General features: G+C 39.1%; 1 protein-coding gene across 3 annotated transcripts in view; it reads right to left on the bottom strand.

The window, feature by feature from the left end:
• st3gal4 (ST3 beta-galactoside alpha-2,3-sialyltransferase 4) overlaps nucleotides 1-16,808 on the bottom strand; it is a 45,753-nt gene that overhangs the window by 23,784 nt on the left and 5,161 nt on the right. For all 3 annotated transcript variants that reach the window (XM_030067776.1, XM_030067775.1, XM_030067777.1), the window contains exons 2-7: nucleotides 8,502-8,571; nucleotides 6,136-6,265; nucleotides 4,445-4,526; nucleotides 4,036-4,125; nucleotides 2,451-2,548; nucleotides 299-362 (exon numbers count right to left, since the gene is read on the bottom strand). In XM_030067776.1, the coding sequence (XP_029923636.1) occupies nucleotides 299-362; nucleotides 2,451-2,548; nucleotides 4,036-4,125; nucleotides 4,445-4,526; nucleotides 6,136-6,163 (362 nt within the window). In that variant the 5' untranslated portion in view covers nucleotides 6,164-6,265; nucleotides 8,502-8,571. The remainder of the gene's footprint in view (nucleotides 1-298; nucleotides 363-2,450; nucleotides 2,549-4,035; nucleotides 4,126-4,444; nucleotides 4,527-6,135; nucleotides 6,266-8,501; nucleotides 8,572-16,808) is intronic.

The following is a 16,808-nucleotide window of genomic DNA, read 5'->3' as shown; positions in this document are numbered from 1 at the left end:
TCGCCATAATTGAAACAGTGAAAATATTTGCTTGAGAAACTATTCCTGTTGTAATGCATACTGTTTGTGGTTCACTGAGCTTACACACAGTTCTATGTAAGGTATCAACCACTGGAGATAGTTAACACTTTCTGTGATGAGGCTGAAATAACAATGTACAGAATCCCTCTTGTAAAAGACTACAAATGATAAAAATAAAAGCTGTTATTCATCCAGTGTACTTAAAAAGTTGCTCTCAGCAAAGGAAAGTAAGTTTCAGTGTCATGTGCCAAGTTGGCTGCGGTGTGCTCACACTTACTTTTCAATGTTGGCTGGCACTTCGTAATTGGCAATAACGGCGAGAACCTTCAGCAGCAGTTGCTCTGGCAGAGAAGAGAGAAAGAGGCGGACCGATTAAAAAGGTGTGACTGTTCAGAGAGTTGAAGATTAGGGTTAACAGTGGCATTCAGTTGCAATTACTTTTATGTGTGAAACTGATAATGAATGCCGCTTAACCAGAGCAACATCATTGAGCTGCAAACGTGAAGAGCCCCCACAGATCTAGACCAACAGCAGTTTTAGATATAGGCGTGTGCAAGTTTAAACTACATATTTATATTTTTAGCATTACCACTACATCTATATTTGTCAGTGAAAAAAGTTACGTACGCTTTTAAATGAAAGACTGAAATCGAGGTACAACGATTGGTAAAATCTGTAAAATACGAGTGAAAAAGTAATGAAACCGCAGCATTTTGAAAAGCAACAGTGTTAAATTACATGTCAACGTTACATGTACCATATTTTTGGGAGAATGATATGTTTTGCTACTTTCTATTTTGTCTTTGTCATGTTGTAAAGTGTCTTGTCAAACTACTAATCCTAAAATTAGCTAATATAGAAAGGATACTCTAAGCACCTGCAACACCTCAACTCTTTGGTATGTATAGAAAAGAAACTGGCATTGTCTTAGATAGCCTTAAAAACTGGAATAACATCACTTCACAATTCACAATAATGTAGACCTTTTAACTTCAGTTGTTTCAATTGAAAATCATTTCTTAGTTCAGCAGTTATTATCATGAACAGAGCAGACATAAGCTGGCTGCTCAACACAGTTCAACTCTACAAATACTCATCCATCAGACCAGCACATGATCAACATAATATGAATAATGCATTTCTTATGTTAAAAGAACAGGGCTCATCTGTGAAAGAGTAAAGGGATTTCAGTTTTCCAGGCACTGTATCACTGGCCATATGACATCACCTACGTCAATGCTGAAATGGGTTTTTCTCTGTCAGGTTTCAGGTGAAACACCAGCAAGCTGCGTTCACCACTGGATGATTAACACTGAGGGACACGTCATTTGTCAGGGCACCCAGCCAGCTTTTCTGTCTGTACTTGCTGCTGTCTTTCCCACTTACTACACTTTGAATCTTCAGCACGATGTTGACGCTGCATGCACGCTGGAATTCATTCAAAGGTTAAATGCCTACATCCTTCAGCTGTGTGCACACAGCAGCTTTGAGCATTTTGAGGACCTTGTGTTTCTTATATTTTTTCCCTGTTACAACTGGGATTTTTGGGGGGTTTTCCCAATATGAGAATTAAGTCAGGAGGCGTCATCCTGCTTGTTGAAAACTTATGGACATTTAGTCCTTTGACACTATAAAAAAAGGGTACTGATACTGGGCTTTAAATAAACTTGAACTTGAACCTGAACTTGCCAAGTTTCATCTCACAAACTGCCAAAAATATTTGATTACTGACGCATGTTAAGGATTTTGTCAGACATTAACCAAGGCAAAACAAACTATCACTTTCTCTCCTTTGTTTTTGAGGAAATCATCATTAAAAATACAAACGGTATGGATTTACAGGTGAAAATGTGTATCTCAAAAAAAAAAAAAAAAAAAAAAAAAAAAAAAAAACATTGTTACAAGGTAACATTGCCTACAGCTAAGGTACTACAGTGTATTTGTACAACAGTGTTATTGATAAAAGAAAATATGTACTATATAAAAGATTTATTGTAGTATTATTATTATTTCAGAGAGTAAGCACCAAGGCTGGACGGGGCAAAATCCTGTCAAAACAGACGGGGAAGGTCGCCCAGAAAAGTCAACTCTCGTGTCTCTGATCCACTAAATAAATTAATGGACTTTGAGGGGGACTTTATTTCAGTCAGTACATCTAAAAGTCCTGTTGCTTTACAATGGTAGGGGTTCTCCGCGCCTGCAGCTCCATGTCTCTCAACCTGAGAGTCTCCTTTCTTTATTTAAGCAGAAACCTTTTCCAAAGAGACCTAATACGGACTTTTATCACACAACGCAGAACAGAGACACAGACTTTCCTCATGGAACATTCATACCACAAGCACAACCAGTCCCGTCTGAGAGCTCGGGGGAACAATATGTGCCGAGCAAACCAAGCAGACTGACAACAGAATAATGTGGAGTCAACATACCACTGCCCTTAATGCCATAAGGTAATGCCAGCTTGGACAGATGCTCTCGCCAGAAGAAATCCTCCAGTCTCAGGAAGAGCTGCGTCTGTCTGCTAATGCTGCATGAGAAATTTATGAGTAGGAGTTACCACATAATGCTTTACAATGGATTTAACTGTATAGTGCAGATGCATAATTGTGTTTTCTGTGGCTGAGAGACGGAGGGGGGATAATGAATAAGGTGTAAGACAGGGAGAATGAAGAAAAATATTTTACATACTTTGGGTTTTGCACCGCTATATCAAGCTAAACAATGGACAATACATGCCATGCTGCCAAACTGTACAGAGTCCAAAGGCCAGAGCAGCACATGGAAAACTGTTGGATATACCCGATTAGTGCCTGCACATTCCCAAATAGTCTGGGGTCTATTAGGCAGGTAAACTAGACTTATTATGAGCACACGTGAATCCAATCATTTCATTCAGTTGCCACACATGTTTGCATGATGTCATACAATAACAATTCCCTTCATTTAAATCTACAGTTGGCATTTTTACGGCAAAGTTAGAGGGAAAGGAAAACAATAACATTCACAGACAGACCCTGTGGAGTGAGACCGGTGTGGCAGGTTGTAATAATGACACACATGTGAAAACACTGCACTGTCTGGCCCACAGTCGATTTCCTGCATTCACTGGTTGGATTTTAACAACTGGTTAGAGCACTGTGTCAGACTCCAGCTGCTTATGACCTGCTGTCAGTGACAGTGAGTCTTACAGACATTTATCACCATCGTGTACCAGCAAGCTCTCTGCAAGAGCTCAGAACACATGTCTGAAGGGTTTTCCAATTAGGGGAATGACACTGTTCTTGCACTGAAGGCCATCCCGTGACCATGGTAACGAGGCAAGCGACTGATCTGAAGATGTAAGAGCATTTATGTGAACGCAAATCATGTTCACTGTGTGTGGCTCAACAAAATTTAATTTGGAGAACAGGGCTGGATGATGAATCTCTGTTTTAGAAGTCTTTACAAAGGGCGTCTGCGTCTACTCAGTTAAAGAAATAAACAATGCCCTTAGAGGTGGACGAGCCAACCCGCAGATGGAGACCGCATCAGCGTTTTGCAACAGGGCACCCCAACAGACAACAGTAAATAGACAGCTGAGTAAACTGACAATAGTGCGAATGAAAATAAATGTGAGAGGGGTTCAGGGCTGTGGGACAACTCAACAAGCCAGAACTAGTGGAATGCAAACAGCCGTTGTCCTTGAAAAGATGAAAAGCTCCTTCTTTTTAGTCAGCCTTGGTTTTCATGTTAACTCTCACTTTTAACAGTTTCGTTAAGAGCTTCAACTTGAAGGACTTGTCTCTGAAAAGCGCTTTATTTGAGGCTTAGAAAAATATTTTCTTTCATTTTCATTTCATAAAGCCCGTTCTTTCTCACAAAAAATGCTGAATTTAATAAATGGGTGAGGGCAGCCTTGAATTTCCGAGGAGGTTGGCACCTTGAGTTCCAGTAAAAATGTTGGCATACTGTCCTCCCTCAAAAAGCCATCCACTCTCTCCACTTTGTAAAACACACAGACATGCCATTACTCACTTAAAGTTGAGGCTCTCCCACTTCTTCTGAGTTACCCAGCCACCGCATAGTGACTTGCTACTGTTCAGATACTTGCTGGCGCCTCCATAGCTGGAAGAGAGGCACACTGATCAAACACAGATCACAAAAAGTGACATCGACACTACTGCTGTCTTCCTAAAAACACAGTGTGCCAATAGCTGGTCCCAGAAGAGACATAAAGTGCAAATATGGGTATGAATAAGGGACTAAATTAAGTGTCATTTAGCTGTTTAGATACTGCATGATCAGAATGGCAGCTTGATATTATGGGTTAACCTCTAGTGACTCAACACTGCAGACTTCATCAGTTTAGAGATATATGTACATGTAATCATCTTGTGACTAAAATATGCAGCAAAGAAAGAAAGAAAGAAAGAAGGACATTCACCTCTGAAGGAAGCTGTGAGAGCAGTAGTATGTGACAAAGGAGATGAAGAAGAGGACAACTGGGAGAAGCCTAAGGCACCATGCTGGAGACAAAAACAACAACAACAAAAAAAAAAAAAACATACAAACAATTTAAAAAATACAAACAAAAAATAGGAGTATCATATTTCCCATACTTTGGACTGGCACCCAAATACAATGTGGTATCTGACGCCAAAAGGCACTGAAAGACAAAATGCGTTAAAATCACACATTACAATGAAATTCTTAGGGTTGGATGTAACTAATTTTGGCTACTCAGATTACTGTAATGGAGTTGATTTTTTTTTTTTTTTTTTGTGGACTTAGTGTTAGGGTTAAGGTTAGATATACATATTCTGTCAGCTCTATGTAAGCATCATAAACTGGAGCATAAATGAATGAACAGTGGATCCTTTTTTCATTTAATGATCAGTCAGCAGGGGAGAGACGAATACGATGGCTTTTGTTGTTGCTGTTGTTTTTTATGGGTGTACTTTTTTCAGTTTGAGCTCACTGTTTCCATCCTTTGAGAACCTCTTTGTTTTTTTTTTTTTTTTACTTTTTAGATTTTTACAGAAGTATTTCTTCTTATACTTAAGTAAAATATCAGAACAATAGTTTTACTTGAGTGGCAATTTCTAGTTGGCATACTCGTTCCACCACTTCATATTTTAACTTGGTATTGCTTTTGTTATAAATTAAGTCAAATGTTGTCTAAACATAGATACAAAAGAGACACAAAACAATTTACTCCTTTACATAGTGAAGCATGTTTCCAATCAGCAAAGAAAGCTTTGAAAAGAAGTATTTCTTGAGAACCGACATCAAGTCTGAGCTTAGAGGAAGTATCAGAACTAGCATGGGAACTGAGAAACCTCACAGGAAAGGACCCCACCCTCTCGTGGGGTTTCACAGGTGAAAATTAAGTATGAAGATGAGTGATTTAATTTTTTTCCTTTATGACCTTGTCAATATGCCGACGGACTGTTCTTGAAAAATACCCCTCAAGTCAAACAAAAAATTACTAGGACAGTTTGGGTTTTGTGAAATGACCTTCGAAAGTCACTAATCTGTAAAATCATCAAGGGACAAACCCAAGGGGAGCTTCAACGACCACAACTGGGACAGACACTGTGACACCCTGGTGTAACTGTTTCAGCTATCACACTATGATCTTTTCTGTATTTTCCAAGCCAAACTTTCTATCATGTCTTGTAACTAGACTCAGCAGTGAGGGGAAGACCACTCTCCTTTAATTCTACTGGGCATTTGTCCATTTTGAAAATAAATCTGTACAGTATATGATCACAAAGCTATTCTCTGTGTAGCGCAGCATATATCTCTTCAACCTGGCATTTAACAACATACACTATACAGGCAAACATCAAGTAATACAGAAAACAACAATGATGTTAAGTGCAGATAAATCAATGACCCATCATAATTTTACGCAGATGATTAGTCCATTTTGACGTTTTTCTTAACCGGGCCTGTGTGTGCTGTGTCAAAGTCAGACTACAGCTTTGTGTGATTTCAAAGACAGAATATCATGCAATTAATGTCCTTTGTGAGGAGGCCTAATACAAATCAGAATAAGGGCTTAAGAACATCCGACAACAATCTTTCTTGCACACAGAGATGAGATTGACCTGCCACAGCGGAAGAGCTTACTTTTAGTTGTCTTCTGGGTCATCTTCATGTACTCCTTGGCCCTTTCATGTCTACACAGTGCATGATGTTATCCTGGTACACAGAGGAAGAAGAACGACTCAGCGGCACCTCAGGCAGGCAGCTTCCTCTGCTGTGAGCAAAATGCAATTAACATAACATCAAAGCTTCTGTAAAGCACCTCATAAATTGCATCTTCCTCATATGAAGCAGCAAACGAAAAGATGATACTCAGGCACAGTGACGCATTAAGTCAAAATGGGTATTGTGCACACGCACACACACAAACACACACAACGGCTGTGATATATGCAGAGAGAAAAGAGCTTAAGTCTCCGATGGGGTGAAGAGAATGGGCGAGAGTGTGAGACTTTCTCTGCAGCAGGGGGCTGTGGAGAAATAAAGATAAGGGGAGTTTGACTCAGACAGTGGAAGAGAAGGAGGCAAGATGGCAAAAACACAGCAAGAGGGTGAAGAAATGGCAACAGAAAGAGAAAAGGAGACAGAAATGGGGGAGAGAGAGGGAGAGAGAGAGAGGGAGAGAGAATTAGAGACGGGCAGCAGATCAAGGCCGATGAGTTTAAGAGGATCATGGAGAGACACTTGGCCCCTGAACCGAAGAGCATGTGCAATCCCACACCATCACATCAGCTTCATCAAAATGGGTTTTGTTCAATTGTGCCCTGTAGTGGCTAAATTTAGATTATGGCTTATATCAGATTAAAATGCATTTTACACCATTCACATCTGACTGTCTGCACAATGTACATCTTATGCGCTATTCGCCTGACTCTAATAGACATGCTGTGCAGAAGCCAGTTCCCTTTATCAACTCAGTGCAGTGAAATCCCTGTGGTCCAATTCAGCTTGTGACACTGCTTAAAAAACTGATTTCAAGTCAGCAGCTAATTGAAGGAAGTTGAATATGTCTATTTCAAGATGTGTGTGTGTGTTCATGCGCTTGCTGCATGGCAACAAATGTAAAATTAAGCCACTGTCATCTACACTTAAATCATGCACATCCAGACTCGGAAGACTGCGGCAGGGTGGATCCCGCATGACTTATTAACACCACCACAGGAACATTTTGTGGATTTCACTCCACAAAATGAGGACAGTGGGGAGATTGGAGCCCCTGCATGTCAAATCAGCGTGTCGTTCCTTGAGCTTAACCTTCCTGTTATGTTCAAATTTACGAACATCTTTTATGTTTGGGGTCAATTTGACCCCAGCAGTTTAAATTGATTTACCTAAAATTGGAAAGAAATATAAATTTTTGGTGTTTTAATGGCTTTATATTATTTCTAAGTACAGACTGTTGTTATTTATAACCGATGCATTACAAAGTGTGTACAGTATATTGAAAACATATCACCATGTGAATTTCATGTTTACCCAGTAGTACCCATTATATTAGGAAAACTCATTAAATATGAAGCAAAAAAAAAAAAAAAAAAATGATGTTAATCATTTATTTAGAGATGCTAAACATTGGCCTGGGTTAAATTGACCCCAAACATAATAGGAGGGTTAAAGTCTCTTGACACTATAAAACACCAAATGGAAGCAAAACAAATTTTGCATTGTAGCCTTTGTTCCTTGTGGGAAAAAAAAAAAAAAAAAAAAAAAAAAAAGGAAAAACATTTCCCCCCTTTTTTATGTTCTTCATAACTGCGCTGTTATCTTTATAAAGCGCTTTTCCCAGAAAGATCTCACAAAGTGCTTTACAAGTTATAAGTACAAATGCACAATAATACGATAATAAAACAATATACAAATGCAATACAAAGGAAATATAAAATACAATAAACGGCAACAAAAACAGTATAAAAGGCGATGCTAAGAAAAAATAAAACAAAAATGCAATAAAAACAATAGAAACAATGTACAAAGGCGACACAAGGAAATACAAATACAACAGTGGTGTAATCATATGGGAAAGCCAGTCTAAACAGATGTGTTTTGAGACACTTCTTAAAAATGTTGACAGAGGTCACGGCATAGGATTCAGAGGCTCTCTACTTCTACTCATGATTTCATAACTTGCAATGTTGATGATAAAAATCAATTCAAGCAACTGATACTGGTTCTTAAGATGAACATATTTTGAGTGTTTCAGGATAAGCACTTGGGCAAAATGTCTACATTGCAAAGGAATTAAAATGATGTTCCTCGTGAACTGTAAAAGCACTTATTACGGATGTACCAAATAACTAAATAAGTCTAGTGCTGACTGCAATGACATCAAATCACAAAGAACATTTTTTAACACTTAAAAAATAAAATACATCTATTCAAACTGGGCAAATTACAAAACTAGTCTAGCTCAGGCATTGGGAATACATTAACCCTAGTATATAAGATCTTACCTCTTCCCTCCGTCATTTCCAATGTTCTTGTCCCCAACAGTACTGATGTGTAGTGCCTCTGGGCTTCTCCCTGTAACACGAGTTATTCAGAAGTATAAAGCCGTTGTAAGAGCACAAATCCCATATGACCCGTTTCCTGTTTACCACGACACTTCTTTGAGGAACTAAAATTGTACCACTGAAAGTGAAGTCAAAGTTTGTGCTTGTAGGGCAGAGATAAGTCTCTAGTGAAACCGCACTGTACACACAGATGGCACTCTGTACAGTCCACGCCTGCGCCAATGCTACGCACCTGTCAAGAAAAGTCTGCTGAATTTTCACTGAATTCAACTTTCTTCCATGCGACATTATCAATTTGCCTCACATCAGGAGATGCAAACATTTTTATGACCTGAAATTTTCATGTACCTGAAATGGGACATGAAATATGCTTGTTAAAATTATGACCACTTTCAAGCCTTTTAGCCAGTTATCCGAGCACCATGTGGTCAGTCAGCACTATCTTTGTTCAGTGCTCATTAGAGCTGCCCTTCTGCCACTGTGCCAAATTTTGGAAAAATTGGCCAGGCAGTCAATGTCTGAAACAAAAATGAGCTCTCCAGTTCCCCCATGATGTTTGATTGGGTCAATAATAAAGGGTTTGCCTCTCTTTATGTCTGCTGACAGTTTTAGAAGTTTAATGACGCAACATACGACCCTGTTCAAGAGTTTCGTGACTTTTACTGATGAGCAATGCCAACTGCCATTGACTCATTCGGTGAACGGATTTGTGTCAGTGGTATTTCCTTGCTCCACTTTTTGACCTATCCTAATGGGCAAACAAACAAACAAACTGGGTAGAAAACACACTCATCTCTGCTGGCAGAGATAATTAAAGCTCTGGGCCAAATGCAGCTACACAGCTTAATATGAATATTCACTACAAATAAATTTGTATTTATCAGTCACCAGAGCTGTAATTAGACTTTACAGCTGCAATTATTATTTTCATTTTAAAATAATCTGATTAACCGATAAATCATGTTGTTTATGAAATGTTGAAAACAATTGCTGATCAAACGTTACCTGACCCTGTATATATAAAAGCAAAGATATTAATTTCATAATAAAATGAAACAGAGAAAAGTAAGCAAACCTAATCATTTGTAAAGCTGAAACCAGCAAATGTTTTGTCATATTTACTTGATAAATGACTAAAATAATTAACTGACTGTTGAAACAACTGATGAATTTTCTTTTGATCATCTAAGTCAATCAATCTAAGAATCATTTCAGCACAACTGTGGAATTATGTACAAAATACAGAAATGTATGGGAGGTAACAGAGGATCAACTACAATGTTCAGTCGCTCATGACCGTGCAGGCTTATCAAGTTTAGGAGCTTTTGCCAACGTCATTTCTGCCATAGTAGTTTTAGCAATGATGTCTGTCAGGGTATGGTTTTAAGCACAAAATCAAAAAAAAAAAAAAAAAAAAGCACAAGCCATGTCCATGCAGCAAATATTGAAACAAACAGGTCAATTATTTTTGCAATTATTTTAGCATGACCCAGAGGATACATTTACAAATTTATTAAAGCATTCTACCTCCCCAATATGAAACACTACCTGTTAACCTATGTCAGTGTCATGAACTTCACTGAGAACAGATAATTGAGTGCACACAGGGGACAAGGGGGATATCAGCAGGCATTATGTGATGACAGGGGAAGAGCTGTATGGTTTAGAGGCTCTCCTTGCATCCTCAAAAAATATTGCAAGCAGTAAAGTGCTGAACTCTTGAAAAAGTTTCCCACTTGACATACACTTCACTGACAAAAGTATTGGGACACACCTCTTGATCTGTGAATACAGGTGTTTCATTCCCATTGCCACAGGTCTATAAAATCCAGCAGCTAGCCATAAAGTCTGCCTTTACAAATGTTTGTGAAAGAATGAGTCATTCTAAACAGCTCACTGAATTGAAGTGTGGTACTGTAACAGGAAGCCACTGCTGCAACAAGTCAGTTTGTGAAATTTCTTCCCTTCTGGATATTCCACCATCTACTGTAAGTGGTATTATTGCAAAGTGGCAGTGTTTAAGAACCACAGCAACTCAGCCACCACTTGGCAGACCACGTAAAGTTGCAGAGCAGGGTCGCTGAGGATACTGCGCAGAAGTCGCCAACGCTCTTCTGACTCAATAACCACAGAGCTCCAAACCTCCTCTGGCATTAACATCAGCACAAAAACTGTGAGCCGGGAGCTTCATGATTTGGGTTTCCATGGCCGAGCAGCCACATACAGGCCATACATCACCAAGCACAATGCCAAGTGTCGGATGGAGCGGTGTAAAGCATGCCGCCACTGGACTCTGGAGCGGTGGAAAAGTGTTCCGTGGAGGGACGAATCACACCTCTCTATCTGGCAGTCCTTTTCTATAAAGGCATGCTGGGCGAGTTTGGTGTAGAAGATCTTGTCTGGCCCGCACAGAGCCTTGACCTCAACCCCATCCAACACCTTTGGGATCAACTAGAACAGAGATTACGAGCCAGTCCCTGTCGTCCAACATCAGTGTCTGAGCTCACAGATGCTCTTATAGATGAACGGGCAGAAACTCCCAGAGACACTCACAAAATTTTGTAGAAAGCCTTCCCTTCCCTTCCAACTCCATGTTAATGCCTAATGTTAGTTTAGAATGGGATGTCATAAAAGCTCCTGTAGGTGTAATGTGTAGGTGGCCCAATACTTTTGTCCATATTGTGTACTTGCTCTGACATTAGATTCTTGCCTACAATGGGGTTGTGAGCCGGCCATACTTTAAGGTTGCATGAGAACTGATAAACTTTTTAAAATGGCTGGACTTGATGCTATTGTTGACAGAATTGATACAAGTGTATTGATGATGGTGTGCAAAGCTGTTTAAAGCATTTTCCCCCAACGCATAGCTTCAAAAGCCCCTGGTGCTTGGACGATGTCACAAACTAAAGCCTATGCCAATTGGGATGCACAACAACTCCAAATCCCCGAAGCCAGAGTTGCTGCTTTTTAAAGGCAGCATCCAAAACTATGGAGCCACACATGGAACCAGTTTGACCTGTCTGTCAGGGAACACACAAATCTGCAAATCTTCAGACACACATTCATTACATCCAAAGACAAACATAAACATTCACATCATCATGGTCATTCACATTCACATTAATATGAAATTGACACAGACATTTAATTAATGTTCACTGCTATGCAACGTTATGTTTTAAAATGATTTTATTGTCTTTGTGTTTTATTATAATGTATTTATTGCAAGGAGACACAGAGGGAGCAGAGCAGGGTTGTTATGTGGGGAATAACGGCATGGTGAAGGCATGGAGTCAGCTGGGAGGGCAGATCGAGTCATGTACTGGGCTGTGTGATGCAGAGACGCAGGTTGACTCACTGACTGATACTTGCAAAAAATCTTTGAGATGTAATGGACCGACAAACGAGGCACCACAACTGTCCTGGAACCGTGGCTCTCGATGCTTTGCGTCAATTCTGACCTTTTATGTAATGATAATCAGAATCCAGGAAGATCAGAAAAAGAGACAAATCATGTTTAGTTAAGATGAAATAGCATCCCAGTAGAATTAAACACAACCACTTATGCTGATGAGGTAATCAGTTAAAGTAATGAGCTGATTCATTTCTGTCAATTTACTTGTCATCACATAACACATGGCTGATATTAACAGAAATTCTGCATTTTAAAGTGATGGTAAACTACAAGATGATTTTTGATTATTTTTTAATGTTATCATTGGGTCTAAAAACATCACAAAACTGCAACAGCAAATGAGACCCTTCTGTTGAGATGGAGGTCTATCAGTTGGGATTAAAAGATCCTCTCACATGTAAGAGTGGAACGATCTAATCGCAACACGACCTCAGTTCTTATCCCTCTAACATGCTTTTGCAGCGCCAGTAAGACTGGTAGCTCTTCCAGATGAACCAAAGCCCACCCATCCCTGCTAGAATGCATTACTATACAAGATGCTGCACCTTAAACTCCATTTTTATGAGTTATGGACATTTACGAATGCTAAAACTCTTGGTGGATGGTGAGATTAACACTCAAGAATAATACTATATAAGAAATCCTTGTTTTTAACGGGGTTCACCATCTTTTAAAGCATTAAGCATTTCCTCTTTAATATGCCAATTTATGCAGCACGGTAACACAGTGCCAGTCATTACAGAAAAAAAGACGCCGCAAAAACGAGCATATATTCAAACAGCAACAACAACAAGCTATTTTTTCACATTCAAACAGACAGCTGTGTTCTGCTCACAATAGAAAATTACGCACAAAACACATGATGATCTGATAATTTAATCCAGTCATGCCAGCTAAATCTGATACCCAATGTACCATTCTGTCTGTTTTTAGAAGAAAAGGGTCTCTAGAGAGTTTGTAGGCCATAACCAGTCATTTAACAACCTACAAATACAAACATGCTCCAAAATAGCACCTTCAAGATCCAGCCTTAAGTGTGAGATGTAGAGGAGAGGTGATGATTAACCACAGGATGTTTTAGCCACTTGTTACGCTGGTTATCGTTGCTGTTGTTGATAAAAGTGGTTCTTATTTGGCCAGACAATCTAAAAACCAGCACCTTCCCAGATTCCAGACCACTTACTGCCAGTAAAAAAAAAAAAATCCATAAAATATGAAGCATCTCAGCTGTTGCAGAGTTTCACGCTAACACCAAACTGCTTTGTTTTTCTCCCCACCAGGAACTCAACACAGAAACTGTCACTTTTCAGTTGTCTCTCTATCGCCTTTATTTCCTCTGTTGCCAAACACATACACATCATGCCCCACTTATTTCCACTATCAGTGTTCTACAATTTCCTTATGTGCTGCATTAGCTCTGTTTTATCAGACTTTAATTTCTCAAATACTTTATTGTTTCTTATTCTTTGTCTCCTCCTCCTCCAGCTTGTGTTCTTTTGTAAATTGTTTGCCACACTGAAATTTTATTTTGTCTCTGCTTGTCATCTTTTTGCTGTTTCGGCTATTTTGTTTCTCTCCATTTGCTTTTCAAGAGGAATTTATTTCATACAAATTTCTAATTTCTTTTTATGTACTTTTTTGAGTATTTTTCAAAGTCAGCAATTTGAATTTTACCTAAGTAAAAGTCAAAGTACTTCACACACTTTATAGGCTCTCTATAAACATCAATCAGTTGGTGCATTTTGTCACTTCCAAAACCATCTAGTTTGAACTTCTACTGTCACCCTTTTGAAATTACATGGAAAAGATCACATCTGACAAAGTTATCAGAATCAGAAAGACTTTATCAATACCCGAGAGGAAAGTGGGTCAGCTGCAGTTGCTTCTCAAGAGAGGAATTAAATTACAAAAATTATAAAAGAAATAAGAAATGTATAAATATTTGCTTTACAACTTTGTAAAAAAAAAAAAAAAAAAAAGTATGTGCATTATGTATAATGTTGTATCAAAAGTATGTGCATTAAGTCTACTACTAAATATTGCAACAATAAATACAGAAATAAGAAATTGAGCATATGTTAAAAGAAAGGTATCCCTATATACACCATATATAAACAGGAATATTGCCCTCTTGAACTGTTGTCAGGTCCTACAGGTATAAATTATTGCACAGTAGAATGGTTAAATAAACAACTTAAATACTGTACAGTTATGCAGTCCCTGAGGTGCTCTGCAGTGCATCTTGTTTCTGCAAAGAAAATAAGTAACTTTTAATCTGAGTATGTTTCAAATGAGCTACTTTTTTACTTTTACTTAAGTAGAAATTTTCAAATAGTACTCTTTCTTAAGTAAAAAAAAATCAGCTAAGAAACAACATTTCTACTTAAGTGGCAATTTCTACTAGTAGTTGCATCACTGCTTCTGTTTTATCACTGTGCAAATAAATCAATCAAACCGAACTATGATTATTTTACAGTGTATGGACTAATTGGAGACAGATAGTTCTACATTTGTTTGGAATTAATGGTGTAAACAAACAAGCAAACATATCAAATCAAATCAAATCAAGCTAGGTGAGGAAGAACCTCCAAAGCTTGTTGAACACCCTCCCACCCCTTTTTTTTTCAAGCAGCAGAGGCAATTTTCCAGCACTGGTCACCACAGCACTGAAGGAACATGGGGAAACACTTAGACTAGATGCTTCACAAAGTACCACCCCCCTTCCTACCCCGCCGACCCCTGCGCCAGTTAATTGAAGAGAAAAAGTTGCTTCCTCCCAGGACTCCATGCGGAGTTGTGTACTCATAACAGTAACATTACATCTTCCTCCTGAATTTGACTCAGCCAGCAGCATGTGACCTACAGTACCTCACTGTTCTAATCTCCCTAATGAAGACACGTGGGCCACGGAAAGGGACTGTTTGGGAACTGAAGACATCAAGCCTGACTAGTCCATTGCAACAATTAAGCTGCAACAACTTCCTTGATAGAGGAACTGATTGGAGATGGCTGCTGTTCCTCTCACAGACTTTAGAAGAAGGTTTACGGTACGGTTCAATTTGATATTACAGTCAGCATCTTGCCGCAGTTGCCAGGATTTGATTCCTAACTTTAAACTATTGAAATGTTGTTGGGTAGAGTTATGTGACTATAGTAATCCGTGTGTGTTTGCATGTGTGTGTGCTTGCACGCACGCGCACTCTTTGGTGGCAACAAACACTATCGTTCTACTCTCGACTTAAGAAATGAATCTGGTCTTAATTACTTCTTTGGAAGGGAAAGTCAGCTCAGTGGTGTTTTGACAAACAACAGTGGTTAACCATTTCCAGTCAGTCATCTGAGACTGTTCCCACACTAAAAAGAAACAAGACTCAAGATACAAGCAATGAGGAAACGTAACAGTGGAAACGGATCAATAGGCTTTATATATACTTCCTAATCCCAACAAATGAATGATATATGCAATGTTTCAAACAACTTTTATGCTTTCAAGATGAAAAAGCCCTTTTGATTTGCCAAGCAATCATCAGTACCCAGTTTCCACTGTACACACACACACACACACACACACACACACACACACTTACCTTCCAAGACCGCTGATGTGTGCCAATACTGAACAGGGTGAACAAAGATTAGTGTTTTTTGGGAATCACGGTGCCTCCTCTGTGCAACTTTTGTACTTTGTGATTCATCTGCAGGTCTGACATATGCTGTCCTATTCCAGCTGTGAAGATCAGCGTGGCAGAAGGCCAGGCAGGCACAAGGCATCTAATCACATAAAAGCACTTTGTATTGGCAGGGTGCAGCACAAATCCATCAGGCCAAATTATAACCTCACATAACCTTTTCCATTCACCAAATCATTTAAAGCCATGGTTCCTGCTCGCCCATATATCCTTCTATATCCTATTTGAATATGATTTTGTCTCAGAAAGCCCATCTGAGGAGATTTTTAGAGAATTCATAAAGAGGTGGGGAGACGCCAGTGGACAGTGTTGGAAATTCATTTAGAACATTTACTCAAGTACTGTGCATAAGTACAGTTGTGAAGTACTGCACTTTACGTGTGTATTTATATTTTGTGAGATTTTATGCTTCTGAGACAAACTTCAGAAAAAAGACACTGTACTTTGTAACATGCAAAACAAACAAACGTATTGTTAGAATGTAAACTAGCCAATTATTTGGAAGAGTTCAAGCAGACATGGGCAGCTGGTGGCCTGCGAGCAACATGCAGCCTGTCGGTCTTCATATTGTGGCCGCTCAGTGACTTTCAACATTTGAAAAGAAATGACTGACTTTTGACTCTCATCTATTTTAAAGGTCGCTGCTTTAATCTGGACCACTAGGGGGAGCACTGTGGCTTGATGGTCAGTCTGAACCAGCACGCGTTAATGTGAAGTTACTAGCTATGTCTTGTCAGGGAGCTCAGACGTCAAAGTGTGGGATCGCCTGCCACTTTGTGATGTGGACAGCTAAAGACACAATGAGCAATGAGCATGAAAAATTAATGACTGAAACTGTGTGCCTCAATACAAATGGGAGACCAACTACCTGTTTACAGAGTTCAAAGGTAGACCACAGTGTTTGGTGTGCTGGCAGACTGTATCAATGATTAGATAATATAACATTAACCGGCACTATAGCAATACCCATAGAGACAAACACGAAAAAACACTGGTGGTGCCAGACATGCCTTCTTAAAGATATGAAGACAAAAATTACCAAGCAGCAGAGCTTTTTCAAACAAAGCTACAACAATAAAGAAATGTTCTCTTGATGCATCCTACAGTGAATACGGTAGTTATAAATGTGGCTGTGGGTATGTT

This window comes from Myripristis murdjan, chromosome 13 (genome assembly GCF_902150065.1).
Source record: "Myripristis murdjan chromosome 13, fMyrMur1.1, whole genome shotgun sequence".
Taxonomy (NCBI): domain Eukaryota; kingdom Metazoa; phylum Chordata; class Actinopteri; order Holocentriformes; family Holocentridae; genus Myripristis; species Myripristis murdjan.
The sequence above is the reverse complement of the archived record's forward strand: the minus strand, read 5'-3'. Positions and strand labels throughout refer to the sequence as shown.